General features: G+C 38.0%; 1 protein-coding gene and 1 long non-coding RNA gene across 2 annotated transcripts; one reads left to right on the plus strand and one right to left on the minus strand.

Moving 5' to 3' along the window:
- Window positions 1–13856: 13856 nt before the first annotated feature.
- On the plus strand, window positions 13857–17701 carry LOC136262260 (uncharacterized). Its single transcript, XR_010704156.1, has 2 exons — window positions 13857–13949; window positions 17437–17701. It is a non-coding gene; the product is annotated as an uncharacterized lncRNA (long non-coding RNA).
- A 1117-nt stretch (window positions 17702–18818) lies between these two features.
- Window positions 18819–23712, minus strand: LOC136262297 (coagulation factor IX-like). Its single transcript, XM_066056520.1, has 6 exons — window positions 23410–23712; window positions 22968–23240; window positions 22749–22913; window positions 22064–22192; window positions 20657–21337; window positions 18819–19332 (listed from the first exon to the last, which is right to left on the minus strand). Exons 1-6 carry the CDS (start codon window positions 23582–23584, stop codon window positions 19133–19135), a joined length of 1623 nt encoding a protein of 540 aa, XP_065912592.1. The 5' UTR covers window positions 23585–23712; the 3' UTR covers window positions 18819–19132.
- Between the last annotated feature and the right edge of the window lie 292 nt (window positions 23713–24004).

A 24004-nucleotide genomic window follows, 5' to 3' on the forward strand; every position in this document is an offset into this window, starting at 1 on the left:
TACTTAATTCAGGTACACAATTTCCATTGAAAATGCTCTCAAATTCAATCTTGTATTGTTCAAGTTTCAAAATTTTCCACTTTCAACATTATTATTCTAACAAGCACCTATTCAGTGTTGTGCAATTGTGAGAGGGGTGCATCATGTACTTGGTTGTCTGTAACCTACCCAAACTTTTTCATTAGCAAATGCTTCAGAGAGCCATACCTACAATCTAAAGGCAGTATATAAAATATCTACAGGCAGAAAATATTATGAATTTTATGTGGAAATGGCAGTATTTTAGCATCTATTTTCAAAAATTTTCCTGGGGGGGGGGGGGGGGGGGGGGGGCATGCCCCCAGACCCCCCTAGTTCCAGCATGCTTTGCATGCTGGGAAGTGTACTTCACACATCTCTACCCAAGAGATTAGTACCTTGAGTTAGCCCCCCCTTTTATAAATCCTAGATCCGCCCCTGATACAGTTCATCACAAGGTAAAGTTTCATTTGCAATAATATAGTGACTGGATTTGTGAAAAGGGGTCTTCCACAGACATCCAATTTGCTAATATTGCCAATTCATAACTTCAGATTGGAAAAGACTATTGGCTTACAATTTGGTCAGTAGTGAATATAAACATAGCTTCAGGGATGGACAAACTTTCAGAGTTTTATGTCTTTTGATCATGGAGTTATGATTTTCCAAGTTCATAGAATTGGATGGGTGTAACTAATCACTGTACTGGACTACTGGACTGGACTAACATATTTTTGTTTTTTACACATTCTGAGGTTGGTTTTACTGAGTCTTGCTAGCCAAGGGCCTTAAAAAACTTACAGTCTGCTACTGAACTGATGAGTGTGATGAGTGGCCTGGATTAAGCAAAGCTGACCTCTAGTGATTTCACTACTTATTATGCCCTACAGCACTTATACACTTCTTAGCGTATTGTGCCGTTTTGATGTAATATAATTATGACGATAGCTATCATTTTACTATATTTGTGTTACCTACCTGTATCCTTGAACTAAATACTGAAGCTCAGATCTCTGGGACACAACCTATCCTTCCTAGGACAATCTAATTGTACCTAAATTTGTTCCTACGTGCAACATACAAACTCATTACACAACTGTAGGGTTTTTCTGCTATCATGATCAGTTCTTACACGTGCTGGTTGACGTACTATAACATGTGACCAAATTTATTAGCATTTTGCAAGCTTACTACTATCTCCAAGAGTGCCAAGACTTTATCAGGGGCGGATCCAGAGGGGTGCTTTGGGGGCTGAAGCCCCCCTTTCATATATATTTAGGCTTTACTTGATCAATATGCTGAGTATTATAATGAAATTTTGTCTTAGCATAATTATATGATCACTAATAATACAAATACTCATAAAACCACCTTATAAACATCTTTCCAAGGTATTATCAGTGGATTTATGCTAAAGTTTATGCAACAAGGACCCGGATCAGCATTGGAGGTGTACAAGATCGAGATACTCTAATAGAGCAGTCAGCTAACTACTCTAATAGAACATTCACTGGAAACATGTAGTTGGTTCTGTTATGGAATTTTGTCCAAATCTGCTTGCACCTATACATACAATGAAGTGCATTGGTCTGTTTAAAGGGCTTCATTCATCTACTTGTGTAGTTAATATGTATGGCAATACTCAATTCAGGTACACAATTTCCATTGAAAATGCTCTCAGATTCAATCTTGTATTGTTCAAATTTCAAAATTTTCCACTTTCAACATTATTATTCTAACATGCACCTATTCAGTGTTGTACAATTGTGAGAGGGGTGCATCATGTACTTGGTTGTCTGTACCTACCCAAACTTTTCCATTAACAAAATGCTTCAGAGAGCCATACCTATAATCTAAAGGCAGTATATAAAATATCTACAGGCAGAAAATATTATGAATTTTATGTGGAAATGTCCCCAAATTGTAGTGTTTTAGCATCTATTTTTCAAAATTTCCTGGGGAGGCATGCCCCCAGACCCCCTAGTTCCAGCATGCTTCGCACACCTCTACCCAAGAGATTAGTACCTTGAGTTAGCCCCCCCCCTTTTATAAATCCTAGATCTGCCCCCATTAACCATAACTATATAGCACATTCTATGCAGCATACTGATAAGGAGTATAGGTACGTATATGTACTGTAGAAGAACATAACAAGTAGTGAAAATAACTAGAAGTCAGTTTTTGCTTACTCCACTCCTCACACTTATCATTTTAGTAGCAGACTGCAAGTTTTCTGAAGGCCTTTGACTAGCCATGCAAGACTCAATAAAACCAACCTCAGAATGTGTAAAAAACCAAAAATATGTCAGTCCAATAGTCCAGTCCAGTGTTCCAGAGTAGTTCAGTCCAGTGATCAGTTACACCCAAATTGGATGTGTGTGGAAGACCCCTTCTCGCAAATCCGGTCACATCATCTTATAGTGTTGGCATGGTTAATAATCTTAATTAAATGAAAGCCTATAATATGTAGCTTATCATCGTACAAGTATAATGCATAGTTATACTTAAGTGCAGTACATACATGCACCCATGGCAAATTTTATATATATTGTATATTGTAGAAAGTATGCCACAGCCAACTTGAAATTAATGTTTATATGTCATGATATACTTACGACACGTCTTGTCTACCTAGACATTCGTGTATGTTTATCCACTTCAGCTATAGGTAATAACATGCGTGGGGCTGATAACACGTCAATAATACTACTTTGACACCACCTCATGAGATCAAAGAAAACCACAAGGCTATATTTCATGTATTGCCCTGACCACAGGGCGATATAGCCTTGGCCTTTGATGCTGAGGCAGTAACAAAGCATGATTCTTTATGTAAAACTGCTTTATTTATTTATTTATTAATGCTTTACAGCACAAGTGCTGAAGGTCTGTAGGACACCTGGTCCTACAGCCTGCTCAAAGACTTTAGCTACTTAGACTTTAACTACTTAAGGTGTGTTTGAAAAGTTGGAGAAAGGAGAAATAATCCATGACTGGACCTAGGTAGCCTCAAACCTGCAGCCATCCGATTTACGCTCGAACGCTTACAGGAGTCTACCAGGTGGTCAGGATGTTTTCTCCTTGTTATTTTCATGTAATTATATCCATAGGAATTCTAGAGAGTAACTCATTATCTCTAAGTACCCCAAGTAGAACCAAATGGACACTAGTTTATTTATTAATGCTTTACAGCACAAGTGCTGAAGGTCTGTAGGACACCTGGTCCTACAGCCTGCTCAAAGACTTTAGCTACTTAGACTTTAACTACTTAAGGTGTGTTTGAAAAGTTGGAGAAAGGAGAAAAAATCCATGACTGGACCTAGGTAGCCTGCTTAAAGTTTTGCATTGTGGATTTGTGTTTAGAATAGACTCTAACACACCAAGTTAGTTAGGCTAAACATTTCTCTAGAAGGAAAAATAATTGCATTGTATGGGGATCATTTTTCTATACAGGCCAATCTATACTCCTAAGTACTTATTTTAACACCTTAGGCATCCACAAACTGGTCACCTGGTTAGAAATAGTATCACTACAACCAATGAAACTCACAATTATGTTTTTGTGCCCACAATTTGAACTATAAAAGTAATGTGGTAAATGTAGGTTTGTCTTCCTTCACTTATTAGGTGAGCATACCAGAGTGGTATACATTACTTATACCATGGCCATTTGGGATTTATATATGCCTGTGCCCTCGGGCTTGGGCATATATATCAGGCAAATCCCTTGCTGCCATGCTATAACTATTAATTATTAAACTAGGTAGATGAAGAACCAAGACAAGTTTTATTAAAGTAATAGAATCACTGATTACTATGTGAATCTGGTGGTATGGTAAGTCCTTAACTACTGTATAAATAACAGTATACACACATGTTTATAATGACAATTATATACATACCGCCTGTAATGCACTTGCTAATAAAATATTTTTGTTATTTATTGACATCTAACTCAACACAATTCAGGCAGACTTTTGGAAAGATACCATCTAACCAAGCATGCACTTAACAATGCAATAAGATTGCATGGATTTTATTATGTATAAAACTTGGTCTTGGTCAGAGCATGCCTGCAAGTATATAAAACCACACAAAGCCTGTATGTAGGTCCCATAATCTTACGGTAGCTGCTAAGAGCAATATTGACACTGTACATTTCTTGGCACTTCATTTTTACAAATTTGCAAATCATTAGTCCCTACATTTATTTCTTTCAATTTGTACATTATAATTCCATACAAGAGCATTTATATCATTCACCTTAACAGTAATGGCAATACTGTAATTCACAGTGCTCAAAATCATTGTGTACACATTCTCACTTAAAATTGCATTACTTAACTGGTGTACAAAGCTGCATGTGTGATAAATACTTTCTCACTATGTACGTACACATGATAGATTATCTGATTCACTTGTTTTATTACAATATTGTATGAAACTAATGCCCAAATAATTCGTGGGCATTGGTATGAAACTAATGCCCAAAAAATTCGTGGGCATTGGTAATATATTGCAGAAATTCTTTTTGCAGAATTCCTTTAGGTTGCACTGTAAAAACAAAGGTGTTCCAAAACACCTTTTGGGTGTCCTAACTGCTATATCTTATCTGTGGAGCTCCCTTGTGGGTGTTTTATTACACTTCATCATGGTGTTACAAAACTCCCACTAAGGTGTTAAATAACACCGAATACTAAAACGTCTGACCCTTTAATTAAACACCTCCATTTTTTCAGTGTGACAGGAATAGGCAACTGATCAATTCGGTTAGACACACCCATGGTGACAGTGATTATAACATTACGGCAAACATGTTGTAAGCTCTTTGGACTCCTGTTTACCATCAACACTTCATAGGATTGATATATGTATTCTTTGCCATCCCATGGATCATACATGCATCTACAACTGGGATGAATCTTACCAAACAATTGTGTGTTGGCTACACTCTCATGTGGTAAATTAATGGGCACTTCTTTACATGTTGTTGCAGTTGAAATGTCACTACCAGTTACTGTGCGACAAATGTACTGTCTATATAGTCTATCAAGCCTCTTGTTACCAATAACAGCATTTGGTGGTACTTTCCCATTAGAATACACGCTCCATTTTATTCCATTTTGATCTTCTGTAGTTAAAACATCATAATGCTTATAGCAGCATTCATAATAACCCTGGTAGATATGGAGAAACTTTTCTGAAGGAACAACGTATTCTATAATTGTATCCCAACCTTTACATCTACCAACATACAATACTTCTCCATTAAGAGCAACACCAGCAGCAATTGCACTAGGTGGAAGACGACCACCTAAAGCAGTGACCCAGTTAAGGTTCGGATACATGAAATGGCTTAACTGGGGAAGTCTAGTGGGACAGAGAAATGAAAATTTAGCTACTTCAAATATTTTCCCATCATTTGGCACATGAACCTTATGAGTTCTGATTGCTGTTTGGTAGCCTCATGGATAAGCACGTTCATCGTACCAAGCTCGTCCAACTCCAACAAGTGGACCATCAAAATCAGCTGGAAATTTATTTTTGTCATAATATCCCACCACATTGCTCTCCTTGATAACAGATGCTTCAACTCTGGCAACAAAAAAACCACAATCTTTAGGAACTGTACCTAAGCTATATAGTGCAACATTTTCTGGTAAGTAATTCATATTAGTTTCAATGTATATGTAGCTTTTCCAGTAAAACAAATAGTAGAATCATTTTCAGTTACTGTCTTATACTCTTTAGCAGTTTTCAGCGTTAACTCCTTCTCACTTGAATTATAGTCACAATATGTAATGACTCCTTGCAGCGGCGGAGGAAGTAGTTGATATGAGGGGGGCCTCCGCTGAGCTGACCCAGACTTATTTTCTATAGTTTGGTAAGGTGAGACCAAAAAAAAAAAAAAAAAAAAAAAAAAAGGTCACAACCAACTGACAAGAGCTTTCCACCTCACCAGCTACCATTTCTAGCTGATAAACTACATAAAAATCCTTTCATAGCTCGTTACACACTGACTACTTTATTAGAGTGACTGCTCTATTAGAGTATCTCGATCTTTATCACGGCATTCTGAGGGGGGGCTTTAGCCCCCTAGCCCCCCCCCCTTTCCGCCGCCTATGACTCCTTGTGAAGGTGTGATCACTCCAGGAGCATGATTACAATTCCCAATGTAGAGTTTTTCACCTACGGAGTGTATGACACAATAATGTTTTGTGCTATAGTTGAATATTAATGCTATACAAGAAGAATGAAAATTAGGTGGATTAGAGATTAAATAAAGAAGCAGTGAGACAAGGGAATAGTTGAAATGTAGTAAAACAAGAGAGGTTGTCTATACCTGTAGATATACTATAATGGACATTTAATCCCTATACCTCAGTCTATAGCCATGACTGGATTAAATGTTCATAAGTACATATAGACAACCTCTCTTGTTTCACTACATTTAGCTATTCCCTTAATTGTTTCACTACTTCTTTATTTGATCCCTATTCCAATTTAGAATTCCTACTTGCTTGTTTATCTTTTTATATCATACTGAACCAGAGTGTACTTGGCACCAGGCATGTGATGTCTGAATGTGTTTCCCAACAATCAATTACTGAAAAATGAACTGGCCATTACACTTCATTTTCAGCTATGTTCCACCTTACAAACAAAGAACAGTACAAGAAGCGTCTCTGCAATCAATCCTGTCATTACGCGCTATCGCGAATGGACACCTCGTGTTGGTAGTGAAAAGAACCGGAACACAAAGGAGGACAAAGGAAAGTCAATGATGCGTGTATTGTACCTACTGTGGTTGGTAAAAAGGTATGTCTTAGGATAAAGCAATGTTGAACAGTGAAGAAATCAAGCCGGTAGCTTTATCCATTGTCCAGTTATGTTTGGCTGGAGGCATCAGTTAAGTTAGTCAGTCAATACTGTTAAACAGAAAATTCTAATTTAATAGAAACTCGTTGAAAGGGTTTAGGGTTACATTTTTGGGCAGGACTATACCTAACCAATACTGCCAAGCTGTTATACACCTAAGCCTCTTCATGCCCCGCAATGGTTGAATCTTTCAAAATATTTATGGTTTAAAAGGAGTAACTAGTTTTCAGTGTTAATGGCTTAGCTAGCTAATCCATATACCTAATCCTATACCAGCTTTATTCACATGCATACAGGTTCCTTATGGGATAATTAACAAAACATTCTTGATTGCTCTATTAGAGTGTTTTACTGCAGGTGATTGCTCTATTAGAGTGTTTCAATCATTTTAGTGGAAGGATATAACAATCCTGCAAAGAAGTACAACAGACCCTCGGCTATCTGACCCTCGTTTATCCATATCCGAAATGGCAAATGACTGTTCTATTAAGGTATTTTTGAGTATAGGTGTATGTTCTATTAGATTATTTCAACAGAGTTCTGTATACAAATGCAGACCTCAACCTGTAAAGTGTGAGACCTGAGTTTAAAACGAGTGAGATTTGCTTACTTATGAGTAAGGTCTCCTATTAGTAGAAAAATTCTGTTAATTGACGAACTGTCAAAAAATTAAAGTGTCCTACAAAAGCCTGGGAGAAAAAAAGCTAATAAATGGCTGCAATGATGTTAATGCTAATGAAATATAAAGGCTGAGCATTTATTAGCATTAACATCATTGTGCAGCCATTTCGTGGCAGCCACCTTTGATTTGTCATCCGATCCATGGCTATTTTTTCTACTCAACAAATAGTCCAAACTGTACTGAAATTGTACTTCAGTTGGATGTAAAATTAAACTCACTCCATTCCACTATTCTACCATTCCAGTAGTTCATTCCATTGTTTACACGCCCCCTTACCAAAAAACCTTCTCTGGCAGAAGTTTTTATGTTGTAAAGGTTAACTCAACAATTCATCTCTGATTCTCTGTGTCTATTGACAGTCATATTACCACATGATGACTATCTTGTAGAACTGTTGGTTTTGCGGGCACATCAAAACATCAAATGTAGTGGTATCGCAGATACTCTAACTTATTTATGAGAGAGGTATTGGATCCTGAACGAATGCCAAGTTTTGAGAAGAGTTGTGAAGTCTTGTATTGTATGTCGTAAGCTTGAAGGCTCATCATACTCTTTAGTTCCAGCACCAAATGAGAGAGAGATAAGCCAATACTTGACCAGTAATCGCATTACTTGGAGTTTTATTGTACCATGGTGAGGAAGAGGTTGATGCAAGGAGTGAAGAGATGCCTTAGAAAGACTGTGCGCCGTACCAGCTTAACTTATGATCAGTTATATACAAATTCTTCTAGTTGAAGTTGAGGCAATTATCAATGCTTGTCCCTTCATCTATATACAAGATAACGTTGATGGAGTCAGCTACACACTTTCTCCATCCCATCTGATTTATGGATGGCAGATGGCTGACCAAATGACAGTCATTTTGACATCTCTAGTACACATGCAACACTTACCAAGTTGAACCATGCAGTCTACAAAGCAATGGAGAAAGGAGTATTTGACAGGGCTCAGAGAATCACATCGTATCGTTTGGTACGGATAGGAAGTAGTGAAAGCTCAATGCATTGAAGTATTTTACACTTGTACGCAATCGAACTCAGTACTCCAATGGTGTCTCACAATTAAATTTTAAGATGTTTGATTAACTTGTGTTGCCTAAAAAACGGGGAGTGTGACATATATTTAATTTTTTTGTTTTGTAGGTTTTCAATGATGTAATCTATATTATAAGAGTGAAAAGCCGTCTGTCTGTCTGTCTGCATTCCATTTGATGTCACGCATTGTACTCTCGAACCGCTGCGCGTTTCGAAGCGTCTTTGGCGTCACGGAAGCGCTGATTATTGACCTCAACAATCACGCTTTCGAAAAGTTCGTGCGAGCTATCGTTAGTCGTCTACGGGCCGTTGAAGGCAGGTGTGTAGACTAAAATTCGCTTGAATTCTTTCTATAAACCGCATGCAAACCGCAAGTAAACACCTATCTCAGTCTATTTGTACAAGTCTTTATAAGACAAAAATATTGCTGTAACAATGTGGTGAAGTAAATAGGTTAATGGTTTAGGTGTCTGTCTTACGTGCGCGAGGTTGTGGGTTCGAGTCAAGCCCGGGTAAAAAAAAAAAAAAAAAAAATAAAAAAAAAAAAAAAAAGTCCAGCTGGTGTTAATTTTTTTTTTCGTTTTGGGCACCTTTTCAGTACACCTTTTTTCGCACTGTACTGCATGTGTTTTTGCCAACTGTACACACGTGATATTTCTAATTCAAATTCATTTGATGCACTGTGTAAGCATGCCCGAGCATGCCGCCTAAGCGAAAACGATCGTCTACTTTTTGTGCGTTTCAAGCAGAGACGCAAGCAGAACCAAAGATTGGATCCAGAGAAGAGACGGGAAGAAGCAGAACGACAAATACTGCGCCGCCAGGAGGCTTCAACTGGAGCTACCACCTCATCCAGTGCTAGGTGTGAACTAGACTCACAACAGAGACGACGACAACGTGACGCAGAAGCCCATCGTGTGGCCCGCCAGGACGAAGAAAGAAGATCACAGGAACGGATCCACGATGCAGCTGCCCGTCGACTTGCGCGTGCGGATCCGGCCACCAGAGAAGAAGAACAGCAGCGTGATACAGCTGCCCGTCGACTTGCGCGTGAAGACCCAGTAACAAGGAGAGAGGAGCAACAACAAGATACAGCTTCCCATATACAAGCTCGAGCTGATCCACTCTACAGAGCTCTGGAACAGCAGGCTAACACAGCACGCAGACAACAGGTACGTGCAAGCACACACCCAAGCTTTAGGGGGCTTAACTATCAGCCACACAACTTCTTCAACATTACAGATGTAGGCACACTTAGTGTAGAATGCACACACTGCGGCGCATTAAAATTTCCCCAGGAGACCGAATCCCTTTGTTGCTTGAAGGGTAATGTCCAGTTAGAGGCATTTCCACAGCCCCAGTCATTCTTGAGGCACCTGTGTGAAGGTACAAACACAGCAGGTAAACATTTTCTAGCTAGCATATGTAAGTATAATAGTGCATTTCAAATGACAAGCTTTGGCTGTAACGAGATAACTATGGCTGGCTTCAATCCTTCTTTTAGAGTACAGGGTCAAGTCTATCATCGTATAGGTAGTTTAGTTCCATCAACAGGTGAGTCTCCTAAATTTTCCCAAATTTATTTTATCGACAACCAGCAAACTGAATTAGCTACAAGATGTGGGATAGTTGATGGGTTAAGGCTTGACATAGTTAGGGGTATTACTGAGCTTTTGCATGACGATAATCACTATGTTCAACTTATTAAGGTAGCTAAAGAAATATTTGAGCAGCATGATGAGCCAGCAAATATTAGGGTAGTGATTAATGAGAACAAACGGCCTGTAGGAGAGCATGCTAGGAGGTACAATAGCCCGATGTGTGACGAGATAGGAGTGCTAATGCCTAATGATAATGTAAATAATAGGGACATAGTTTTGCACTATAGGGATGGGTCTTTGCAGCGCATTTCTGAACTTCATAGGGGGTATGATCCTTTACAGTATCCTTTACTCTTTTCTTATGGCACCGATGGATGGCACATCAACCTGAAATTGGCTAATGGTAGGAAATTGACAGCCATGGTGTATTGCCGCTACCACATCATGGTCAGGCAGCAAGTGCCTGTATTGCTTAAGGCTAAAAGGCTTTTCCAGCAATTCCTGGTTGACGTCTACTGTAAGATTGAAACTGAGCGCTTACAGTTTCTCAGGCGTGAGCAAAAGGCACTACGTGCTGATTGCTACCAGGATTTGCGGGATGCAATGGTAGATGGGGATGGTGACCCCAGGAATGTTGGTCGTAGGGTGATCCTACCGATGCTTGCCTCAAGCAATCTCATCTGTGGGACAGTGTGGTGGTTAAACAACTACACACTAACATGAGAGTGCACCTGTGTGGGGATGTGGCAGCTGGACAATTCGCTGAAGAACTATTGGCCATTGGAGATGGGAAGTTTCCTATTGACACTCTACCTGATGTTGTCCAGCTACCTGACACCATGGGAACCTTTGTGGATAGCAAGGGGGAACTGGTTTCCAGATTTGCTCTCTAACTTTAGGGACTTGGCTTGGCTTTCTGAATGCTGCATTCTTGCTCCTCTTAACAAGACCACTCATTCCATCAACATGACTCTGGTGGAGCAGTTACATGGTGACTGCTGTGACTACAGGTCCTTGGACACCATACCTGATGAATCTCAGGCTGTTCACTTTCCAACAGAATTCTTGAACTCTTTAGAGGTATCTGGACTACCTCAGCATCTTCTCTTACTTAAAGTAGGCGCTCCTATTATTATTCTACGCTCTCTAGATCCTCCAAGGGTTACTAATGGCACTAGGTGTGTAGTTACTAAACTGTCGGCTAACACAGTAGAGGCCAAGATTTCTCACGGTAGATATGCAGGACACGATATTATAATACCACGCATTCCTCTCATTCCGAGTAACTCGGTTTTGCCTTTTGAATTTAGACGGCTTCAATTTCCAATTGCACTTTGCTTTGCCATGACCATTAACAAAAGCCAGGGCCAAACTTTTAAGGCTGTAGGATTAGATTTGACGGACGAAAGCTTCACACACGGCATGCTTTATGTGGCACTATCTAGGGTAGGTTCAGCAGATAGATTGACACTTTTAGTTAGAGGGGATTGCAAAACACGTAATGTAGTCTATAGTGAGGTTTTTAGATAGGCAAACACATGCACCTTAGTTAGGTTTGTCTGCTGCTACTGCTGCTTTGTGATATTGTGGATCAGCACCTGTGGATGGTGGTAAGGAAGGTATTATGGTAAAAAAAATGTATCAGATGGTTGCTTTGTATATTTATGTATGTGTGAAACTATTTATCTTTTCTATTCTTTTGTCTTTATGCATATCTTGGATGGTTTGCTCGGAGGAGGGATGACTGCAGCTACACAGTGAAATGACACGGTCCCGTGGCAGACTGTTCTTCACAACGTGGGGCACGTTGTGAAAATGGGAGTTATTTATAGACTTTGCAGCAATGATTTGAACTCTTTCTACACATGCATACAAAGCAGAGTGGAGCATTTTTCGGTTTTTCCTGTGCAGCAAAACAAAAGAAAAGGCTGGCAGGTTTTTTCCATGAGCTGTCTTGGGCTGGATGACTCAAAATTTTTTGTTTTCATTTATTATTTCTTGCTAGCCCCCACTCTGTGCCCATGCTGTTATATTTTATAAAGCCGTTATATTTTGTCATAACAGAATCGTTGTAGTGCAGATTACAGTAATTCATGGTATGTTTGGTTGATGGTAGAATTTGAGCAACTTAAGTCACAAAATATTCCAATAAGAGTGCACTTCTCCACAATTATTGCATTCATGCAATCCTTACACCACATTGTTTCCTTAGTCTTTTATAAAGTATCTATAATAGTATATTACCAACTGTAATTTCATTTAATTTCCATGTCATTGTACATACTGCCCTGCACGATAGGGCAGGTACTACAGCTAGTGAACTATATAACGGTATCACGTGTGTGTATGTGTGCAGGGGCATACGTAGGAATTTTGAAAAGGAGTTTCCACTACAGCTAAGTGACTGTTATATTAGAGTGAGTTTATATTGCCTGATCATGACTGCTTTATTAGAGTATATCTTGATCTTTTCACGAAACACATATTCCAGATGTTACAAGTGTTGCTATCACGATTTGATTAGATTTTTTTTGTTTAAACTCGTGACATTCAGCATAGCCATTCCTCCATGCCAGAGTACATAAAGCATACAAAGACAAAGTACAAAAACAAAGAACACACACAAATAAATAAATGACAAATACAAAACAACAAAATAGTTAGTATACACACATTAACTATAATCAGACAGGTAGTAAGACTTATTATTCTAGTAATGTGACAAACTCCCCATGCTTGCAGGGCATTTCAAATGACAATTTATTCCACCAGCAAGTGACACTGTGTCTGAAATACCGTAATGCTGTGTTCTAACCAGGTGGTAATAAAGATGGTTAGCAAAATAGTCCTTACATCAAGTGCTATGGGTATCATGTGAGAAACTATTACTTAACTTAAAATGTGTACTGTTTCATTGCAGATTCCAGATTCTGGAAACCTGAAGTTTCATTTTCTTAATGTTAAAATAAAGTGTACAAATCCAAAGGGATTTCCTGAAAACCTTGGAAGCCCCTCTCAGTACACCCATGGTCTGTGTGTGTGTGCGTGCGTACGTGCGTGTGTGCGGTATGTAGTGTGTGTGTGTGGTATGTAGTGTGTGTGTGCGGTATGTAGTGTGTGTGTGTGTGGTATGTAGTGTGTGTGTGTGTGTGTGCGTGCGTGTGTGCTGAAGTGCTATGAATATCACTTAGTGCTAAGTGGCTTGTTCATTTCGTTATTGTTATTTCAGATCATCCATATCAATCATTGCCAATTTCCTGACATTTATTACTCTGTACCAAATGAAAAACCTCCATAATAGATACATAACATCTACAGAAAATAATTTATATAGCTAGCTCAAGTAGTTTATTTGTTATAATCAATGGATTATCTGTCTTTACTGCCCATCAGCAAGACAGCAACTGAAATTGACATACTGAGATATGCATAGAGGGTAAGTATGCAATTGTCAAGATAGCTATTGTGCAATCTCACAGGACACTCTGCGGTATCAGACCTCTTGGGACCACTCACCACCTCAACTCTACGGTTCTTTCTACATGCATACAAGGACTCCCTAAATAGGCTTTCAGTATATAGCCTTCTTTCAGGTCCTCATTGGGCTAGCAACAGTACGTAATTTAATAATTTCTAATTAATGCCTCCTCGCTCTAATTAATGCCTCCTCAATACTGCAAGTGTGAGAACAACACAAATACATGACGAGACTCCAACAGGAACGATGGCTTAACGGTTAGTTTAATAATTAGCTCACCCTTCACATTTACTCCTGCACAAACTGTTCCAAGCGGAATATTCCTCGTTGCTGCTGTTGCCCGGTAATTCTTCTAACTTGTAATAGTGAGCCGATCATCAGATGATCTATAAGACGTGTAGGCTTTGTTCGCCCATGCCCATGTTAAGTCATAGATACCAAATCCATTATGCGCCTATATAGGTGCTTTAATTATTACATTGCTATTGTGCAGAGATCAAAATGATTGTAGTGCCCAGGGGTGAATGTGCAGGTTAGTACAGAATTCATCTAGGGTGGGAGAGCTAATTATGCACCTATCAATATTATGCCCCATCACCCCCTCCTGGGCAGGGGTGAGGAAAAGGTGAGGATTTGACTTTTTACAAAAAGCAAATTCCCCACCTGTGGGGAATTATGAATAATCAAATCCCCATGTAGTTAGTCTCGCGGTGCCCGACCCTAAAAAGAGGGTCTGGTGAAACTGTACAAAAAGTTTGGTGCTGCTGGAATGTTGGAAGCTCCAATCAGATCACTCCATTTCAAATTGATTATGTAATGCATACATTTCAAAAGATTCGCAGTTTACGATTAATTACATCCGGTGACTTTGCCACTAAAAATCGTTGAGAAAACAGCCATACAATTCTGTTGGGTTCGTTATAATGTTGAATAAATAAAGTAGCGCCATTAGTTTGGTGAGATGCTGTAAGGGATCTGGTTGAATGAATGTTGTGACGTAAACAGTGCACTTACGTAACATGTAAACGTCATCCAATAAACATTCCAGAGCTCAAATTTTTTGTACAGAGTTTCACCAGACCCTCTTTTTAGGGTCGGGCTACCATGTAGTGTACTTTGGGAAAGTAGGTTATTTTTACAGGAGGTGCATAGCTTATAAAGTCAAGCAAGTGCTAAAATTTTTGAACAGTCAAATGTAGGCACCAGCCTATTATGCTTTTAATTTTGCCTATTATGCTATGCTGCAGTGCTTAAAAATTTTGCCTATTATTATGCTCATAATTATGCTCAAACTTTTTGCCACAGTTCCGATGTTTTTTTACTTTCTATGGATAATGATAAACTTTGGCTTATGAACAACTGGTTAAATGTAAAAAGTGTTCGTTGTGCATTAAGAATTTGGCTGCATTAAACTATAATAACAGTCATGTCAGATAACTACTTAATGCCATATCAGTGACATCGACTGTTCTGTTATTGTAAGTCAACCTTTTTCTGTGACATGCATTTTTGTTTACAGTATGATAATTATTCTGCCTATTATGCTAGCATTATGCTTGATGCTTTCAGGCACCTATTATGCTCAAAATGATGCCAGCATAATAGGCTGGTACCTAGTCAAATGCCCCACTAGTGGGGTGATTTTTAAGGTCAAATTGGATCAAATCCCCCACTATTCCCCCATGTATGCCCAGGAGGGGGGTAATGGGGCTTAATATTGATAGGTGCATTACAAGGGGGATGTTCCAAAGTCTAACTAGCTATACTGAGGCGGGGAAAAGTTTATTCACAGTTTGTCGTCACTGCCCGCATGGTGTTTGAAAGCCTCAAAACTTTCATTATTTTATCACGTGATGCTCTAATTAATGTCCCTGTACGAGCTCTGATTAGAACAATTGTCCCTTGGTCTGTAATATAGCAGTGGAGCCAACAGTGACTCTGTGGACTATTATTTTAATTGTAGTTGTAAATTTGGATAGAAGCATAAACCTGTACATCCAAATCATAGCAGTGGCATAGCTAGCCCAAAAGGATTGATTGGGCACCATTGTATGCATACAAACTGCAGCAGCCATGATGTGCGAATTCGCATGCTGCGCCTAGGGGATCTGACATGCTGAGATACAATTTGGTGGAATTTTACAACTAAAATGTGTCATCTCTGGTAGAGCACAAGCTGTACGTACGTTTTGTTTGCATATTAATTATTATTTACATTGCACCTCGTATCGCACAATTTAGCTATAGCTAGCTATGTACAGTGAGTACCTGAGTTGGTAGGGCACTGGAACTGATTGGTTGGGCCTGTACCCCACCTTAGCTACACTACTGAAGTGTGCTAGTCATACACAGTTTACTCATACATTACATTTATTTGGTGTCTGTCTAAACTGATTTGGGGAAATGGCATCAATCACTGACTGGGGTAGAGAATTCCAATCATTAATCATTCTAAAAAAAAAGATCTTGATAAACAATTTGTGTGGGGCTTGAATAATTTCACTCTGATCCTCTTGTTGATGTGATTGCAGAAAATGACAAAAGTTTACCTTTTCTTTTATGAAGTCTGGAAAGTTTTTGAGTATCACTGCATCGCTGATACTGACATTGTCAACCTTAGAGGCTTCTATATTGGACAAGATAAGCAGAATGCTATTTCCAGCATGGATGTAATTGTTAATGTTGTGAGTGTTTGCTCATTGTTTGAGTGGCACGTTAAATTTGTTGGGAGTAGGGTAAAAGCTCAACTAGCTCAAGCCAGGCTGTTGTGTAAACTGCTTTTACAATTGTGATGTAGTTACAGCGACATGTTTGTGCTCAGATTCTTTTCAATTCTATCCCTGAGAAAAATAGACGGACAAACTATTTAATGATTTGGTCAAGTTGGCTACTGTGAAGGGTTTAAAGTTACCACACAGTGTATACAATTGTACCATTCTTTGTACTTTACTACATTGACTAGTATTTACGATTGTACAAATAAAGAAAAGTGAAAAATAACCTTTAACCCTCATGCTTTTTTCAAAAACTTGGATGAATCAACTTTGCCCGGCATTAGGTAAAAAGCAATTTGTAGGTACACTTAAAACTGCCATTATTATTTATACATTGTGATTAACTTCGCTTTGTTTCTTTGCTCAAGAGTGTGTAGCTAAATTTATGAATGACATCATTCTTGTAGCACTACTGTATCTAGTGAAATCATTGTAATAAAAACCAATAGCTGGATGAATAAAGTTGGTATTATAATAATATTATGTTAGTGAGAGTGTTGTGCCCATACAGAAGATGCATATTCAACTTTAAGAATTATTTTCTTAACAGTGACAGGACATTGGTGTAGATTACAACACAAAAAAGCTATTAACTTGCTACCTTGCCTTGTTAGTCATTCTTAGTATGTTCCATGAAAATTTCTGGAAGAAACTTTGTATGTGGAACCTCGAGCTCCCCAGTAATTGAATTCTACAGGGGATAACTGAATAATGTATTTCTTAGATGTTCACAGTTTTTGAGGTTAGCCATGTATGAGCTGAGCCCATTCAGTTTGTCAATATAGTGTCCACATGTAGGGCTGTACAGGAAGATTTAGAAGATATAAAGAATATAGTAATCATCTGCATACAATTTTACCCTGTTGTTGACACAAGCAGGGAGATCATTAATGTATAATAAAAAATAATAATGGTGTGAGTATAGTACCTTGGGATACACCAGCTTTGAAACACTGCTTTTTTCTTCTAGCACTACATACTGGGTGGGATCTGCAAGTTAAAAGGAGTTAAGCAGCACTAAGATAGTTCTATCAGTCATCGAGTCACAGTGTTAAACTTTGAAATAGAGCCGGGAGTGTGGAACCTTATCTAAGGCCTCAAGCAGGAATACATCACATTGGCATCTCTGGTTGAGACATTTACATGTATAATTAGCAGTCGTTTATTGTATGTAATAGTTAATTGCATTTTACAGTTCCTTTTATAGTTTATCACATAATGTTGATATGCTTGAATATTATTTTTTATGCTCTAATATTAATTTTACAACCTATACATGCAAGAGACATGGGGTCTATAGTTGCTTGGTTCTGATTTGTTACCCTTGTAAATAGGGACCACCTCCTTAGCAATTTTCCATATATGTGGCAGTGTGCCTTGACCAAAGATGCCTGATAGATTATTGCCAGGACTGGTGATATTTCATGTGCAACGTCTCTATGAAACTGCATGGGCAAGAAGATTGTCAGATCCAGATATGCCTTATCCTGTTGGATAGTAACTGATATACGCCATCAACAATTGGTGACATGCTAGAAGTTGAATGAGAATGTGTCATCTTCATTAATAAAAACAGATGAGAAATAATCTGCTAAAAGATTATGGCATCCACATAATTATTATGTTTCATCCTGATGTTTGAGGGTACCGACTCCAACATGATCTTATCTTACCATAATAAATGTTTGGTAATTATGTTCTTGTTTGGATCAAGGTTCAACACAAGATGACATTCATGCTGACACTGTCTTTTGAGATCATAGTACTTAGACCAGTCTGTTGGTAGATTGGAACAGCGAGCTTGGTTGTATGCACAGTTTTCTATGAGCAATTTGAAACACCTGCACAGATTCAGTTCTAACCAAACTAACCTCTTCCAAATGCAAACACGCCTGGATCAACAACTATATTAAGAGGCTAACTGAGAGAAATTCATTCCATAATACATTGACACGAGTCAAAGTTGCGAAGTTATTAAGAAAGTCCTCACAGTGTTTGCATGTTAGTTCGAATAATGTTAAAGCTAGTTTGGGTCCACAGATATATTAATATTATAACTAAGGAGAGATACATGGTTCAAATAACAGGCTCAATGATTATCCATTGAATATTTTAAGCACTGTATCCTTGCATTAATGCATTTGCTAAGATAATAATTTTCATGGGACATTGTTTCTTTCAATTAAAAATTACAGGTTCAATTGCTCCATGTGTTTGCTATATTTACTCCTCTGTGTGCCTCTGGAAATACTTAACAACCTTGAAATTGTCTAGCCACCAAAAAGCTTTCCAACAAAAGGAATGCAGAAATCCATGGACAGTAGAGGTATTAATTTGATCAAAGGTGATTTTATGGCAAATGTTGTACAAGACATACTGAGATTATTAAATACATTATATTCTATATCCTACATGCAAATATATTGTGAACCCTTGTTAACACAATAAATATCTGACTAACATTTGAAATCTTGCTGGAAATATTTCAACTACTGTAGCACACACACACACACACACACACACACTATAAAACTACACAATGTTAAACTGAAACATTCCTCTCTATAATATATGGGGGAAAAAAACAACCTTCCTATATATGCAGCAGTTCAACTAAATCTACTAAAGCAGGTCAAAGTAGCAGGTCAAATAGTAGCAGGATCACACTAAATGTGTAGTCCAGTAGTTTTCACGATCCAAGGCAACACATTAGTAGCTGGAAGAGCGCTAGTGTACACATCATATGGTAGGGTTGCTTGACACTTTGAATTTGCAATTCCAACCATAACAAACCATGCTCGAGGTGATCTGATCTGGTATACCATTGGACTGCCATCATCACATGTGCCATTTGGATCATATTTGTCTGTAAAGATTAAAAAAATTGATAAGCATCAAAGTTTGGATTAAGCATGGTACTATAGCATGCAAGAGGCTAGCAACAATAATACATTAGGTATCTTCCTCACATCTCCCATTTAACCAGACAAGTACAAGGAAATTAGGATTTTAAAATTCCTAATATTTTCATGTACTTTTTGTATTTACGACTAGTGAACCTGCACATACCTCATTAGAAGAAACAATGGCACCAGGCTTATTGTTTTCGTCTGAACGCATGCTCCAACTATCAATTACTGCATGAAATAGCTAAGTTGTCATTAGGCTTGCTTTCGGCTATGCTCAGCCCATTACACAGTGTTACAAGCAAAGAACACTACAAGAAGGACCTCTGCAATCAATCTAGGGAAACTCAGACAATTCTTGTTACAGATGTAAGAAAATCATCATGCAGTGCTTCTGCAAATTGACACCTTGCACTGTCAGCATAGAAATGTGACACAGTGGACACGGGTAAGTCCAGCAGTATACCAGTGAGCTGAAGCGATGATAAAACCAGCCTGTAGCCTTAGCCATTATCACTTTATGCTTTTCTGAAGGCATCAGGCAGTCAGTAGAAAATTCTACCGAACAATTAGCAACCTACTGGAAACATTTCAGCATTTTCAGGTCATACTGAACATAAACAAAGGCACTCTTGGGCTTGGTCATGTCTAACCAATACTGCCAGTACTATAAAGGTATTGTGAGGCTGGTTTCTGGCCAGTATTTTGTTTGAGAAAGTGCAAACTTCCATGATCCCTAATATACAGTACTGTATGGTAACTACATGTACAAAAAGTAAGGTACTAAATTAAGGATGGTCATTTACTCTAATAGAACAGTCATTGCCAACTACACATTTTTGTTTGAATTACAACACCTTTGAAGTCAAAATTGACAGACCTGACAATTATAAGTATTACAAACCAATCAGATGCAATAATTAAAAGTGGATATCTTTCATGTACATTGTAAAACTGTAGATTAAAATTAGGACGTACATAGCCAAGAAATCGTGGCCCCTGCATGCCTGATACCTGCATCTTGTTTGCACTTAGGTATGCCTTTCCTCTTTGGCAATGGAAATTATTAAGCCATTTCAAAACAGAATAAGTGCCCTTTAAACACTGCTCGAGAGATGAATTATGAAATGCCAGGACAAATTTATTGATCTGACAAGTCAATCATTATTACTTTTGCTGTATGTACTTTTGATTAAATACACACAATATCACTGAACTTATAGATAACTCCACATTTTTGCTAAGCAGTCATTGTACAATACTTGTTGAGGTACAACTTCTTACCAGTACAAATAGCATTTGTTTCAATATCATAATCACCACCATAACTTTTCTTGCAAATATTACTAGGAACAGTTGACAGCTTAGAGTAACGTAAATGAGATGAAGAACCCCAGCCAGTTACAAAGACACCATGGACAAAGTCATGGAAATCTCTTCTCATTGTTGTATCCTTAGGAAGACATATCGGAGAAGAATCATTACTACTGACTGGCATGGATAACTTCAGCAATGCAATGTTGTAGTCAACAACTTTATTCTGATATCCTACGTGGCAATATACAGCAGAAATAGTGCGAACAATTTCATTAGTTTGCGTCACAGGACATTTAGCCAGTTTATGAAGATATATTAAAATGTTAGAGTAGTCTAATCCACAAATACACTCTGCGGATGTCAGTACCCACTGATCATTGATGAGACTGCCTGAACACAAAAACGATGAGTTATTGTTAGTAGCATTAACACATAACTGAACATGCCAGCTGAACTTCCTCCTGTGTACATTTCCTGAATTACCGCCATTAACAGCTACATTACTAACACCACATTCAATACAAGTCTTTCCATCACTAGCTAGAGCAAATGAAGGAGGACACTGGCAATAGTAGCTGCCTTGTGTGTTCACACATTCTCCATCACATAATGTAGATTCCATTGCCGGCAATTTACACTCATTAATATCTAAATTTGAAAAACACAATTAAATGGCAAATGTGTTACAATTCAAACAATACTATACATTTCCTAGTATAAATATAGCTCAAATACATACCTTTGTAACAATGAATATACCACTTGTAATGTTTGGCATTAAAACAGGATAAATATTAAATTATTACACAGACTATAGCTACATTAATGGGAAAGAATAGTCAAAACACTACTGAAACAATTGTAAGCTTGTGGAACGTAGCAATAGGTAATTACCCCCTGCCATTCTTAAATGACAGTGATGGCATCACTCAAATGCAACGTTGTCCTGAACAAGTGCAAGCAATTACAAAACTCACTAATTAAAGGGCGTGGTACCCGTTTCGCTTGCGAGTATTCATCCCAAATGAAAAGGGGTGAATTTTCATGAGCAAAATGGGTGCCATACCCAAGTTTTTTAATTGCCCGCACTCATGCAAGACGATTTTACATTTGAGTGATACATACAGGGGGGGGGTATGTGCTGTATGAAAATTTCTGGTAGCAAAACGTTTACCTAAGAAAGCAGGGACAACAGAAAGAAACACACTCATGTATTGTAACTCTGGTGGTACATGAAATATCAACATAGGTAAGTATGGATTTTGATAGATACTGTATACAGTACTGATTTCTATGTATTTGTATTTTAGTCACCACAACGACTCAGCAATCATCTACTAGATGTTGCTGTTTAGTAACAAACATATTCCATACCAACACAATGTGAAGCATTCAACAAATCCACTCGGTATCCTGGTCTGCACATACAGAGCACAACTCCATTATCATCAACATTGGCAAAATGAGCACAATTAGTGGCACCAACATCAGTACAAGTATCAGCTACAAAATAGTAATAAATGATTGTTGTGCAGGAAATTTTTGGATACAATAGTTTATGTAACTTTTCAATTATTGACTACTATGCCTCCTTGAGCTGTACCTTTAAATTGATTGATTCATTTTAGGTGCAGATCATTCTCATGATAGCGGTTAAACCGATTAATATTTCTAAATTTTCGTTTGCTCTTTTTATGACATAATTATGACTACTAAACCTGCACATACCACATCAAAGTAGCCATTATGCTTGGATGTTCCTTCTGTTACACATCATTACAGTACAAAAAGTGTCTCTGTAATCCTCACTAGTCAAGTGCCAATCAGCTGGATAAACAAGTAACCAAATTATGTGGTTGGCTTCTTGCTAGTGGGGATATTGGTGACTACATTATGGTCAATACCACTAAACCTTGTGTAAACACTAGACTAATTAGATTCATGTAGCTCCACTGAAAGTGGTTTGTAGGAAAATCCCTACTTTGGCAATACACAAATTATAAATTTAAATTTCATTTCAACTACTAGGTAGATATTATAGTATTTGCATGAGACATACCAACACACATGGGAGGCTCTGAGTTCCAATTTCCATCTGGCAAGCATCTAGCTGTAGTATTTCCAACAAGTCTGTATCCATTATAACATCCATAAGCTACTAATTTGTTATTATCACTAACAGTCACAAAACCATTTTGTATTCTAAGATTTGTAGGACATTGAGCTAAAAGGTATACAGTATTAACAGCTTATGAGTGTTACCAGTACAATTTTATACCTGTCACAGTAATTATAGCTTCTCTTGATATAGTCTCTCCATCCTGATTTCTAGTCACACAGACATATGATCCAGTATCTGATGGTACAGTGTTTATAATAGTTAGTTGTTTGCTATTAATCCCACTAGCCCTGTTGGTATCTACTTCACCATCAACACGTTGCCAGTGATAAAAGGTATCACCATAACTCTCAGCTTCACAATTGAGTGACACGCTAGTACCCTGTCCAACAGTGACATCTTCAGGCTGCATACTGATATGAGGAGGAGGTACTAAAGGTAGAAAATTCACAGCAAAACATTCAGCTACACATCTGACATGCGAACACAAAATGCAGAGAAACTCTAAACAGATTGACTATTGAGGTTGCAACAACTTTTAGAAACATACAGGAGTATTATATTAACACAACAATACAGACATCTTTTCAACAAGCCGTACTTTGCACAGTCAGTTGCACACAATCTGATTCAGCTTGTCCTGCTTCATTACTAGCAATACAACAATATTCTCCAGCATCATGTGCTGTAACATCAGAAATAATTAGAAATCCAGTAGTTGTTGATTCATCAATCTTAGTATCTTGAGTGGCTGTAACTGCTTTAGCAGGTAACATTTTACCATCTTGTCTTTTCCATGAGATCTTTGAATCACTAGCTGAACACGAAAAGGAAGCACTATATGGTGCTATAACCACACTGGGTTTAGGTGGAGCAACAATTGTAGGTGGTGGAGGTGTAGGAAGGGCTGTTTACAGAAAAGAAAGAGATACCGTAACAGTATATATATCAATGCTTCAACACATACATAGTACACACATACAAACACAATTAATTGTACCAAGTGGAATTGGTTTAACCTTTACTAAGTCATAGATGTACACAATACATACATACACACATACAATACATACATACATACATGCGTACATATATAAAATAATTATTGTACCAAGTGGAATTGGTTTGGTTTCTACTTTTACAAATGTACGTAGCATAATTACTTATATACTGTACATTGTCAACTTTATCACTTG

This window comes from Dysidea avara, chromosome 1, assembly GCF_963678975.1.
Source record: "Dysidea avara chromosome 1, odDysAvar1.4, whole genome shotgun sequence".
Taxonomy (NCBI): domain Eukaryota; kingdom Metazoa; phylum Porifera; class Demospongiae; order Dictyoceratida; family Dysideidae; genus Dysidea; species Dysidea avara.

What these genes read in the sequence shown, in the direction of transcription:
- LOC136262297 (XM_066056520.1), bottom strand. Translation starts at nt 23,584, where the DNA reads ATGTTACCTGCTAAAGCAGTTACAGCCACTCAAGATACTAAGATTGAT. An exon ending in TGTGCAACTGACTGTGCAAA is followed by an intron (nt 23,241 to 23,409) that starts GTACGGCTTGTT and finishes TTCTACCTTTAG; the next exon opens with TACCTCCTCCTCATATCAGT. An exon ending in AGCTATAATTACTGTGACAG is followed by an intron (nt 22,914 to 22,967) that starts GTATAAAATTGT and finishes TATACCTTTTAG; the next exon opens with CTCAATGTCCTACAAATCTT.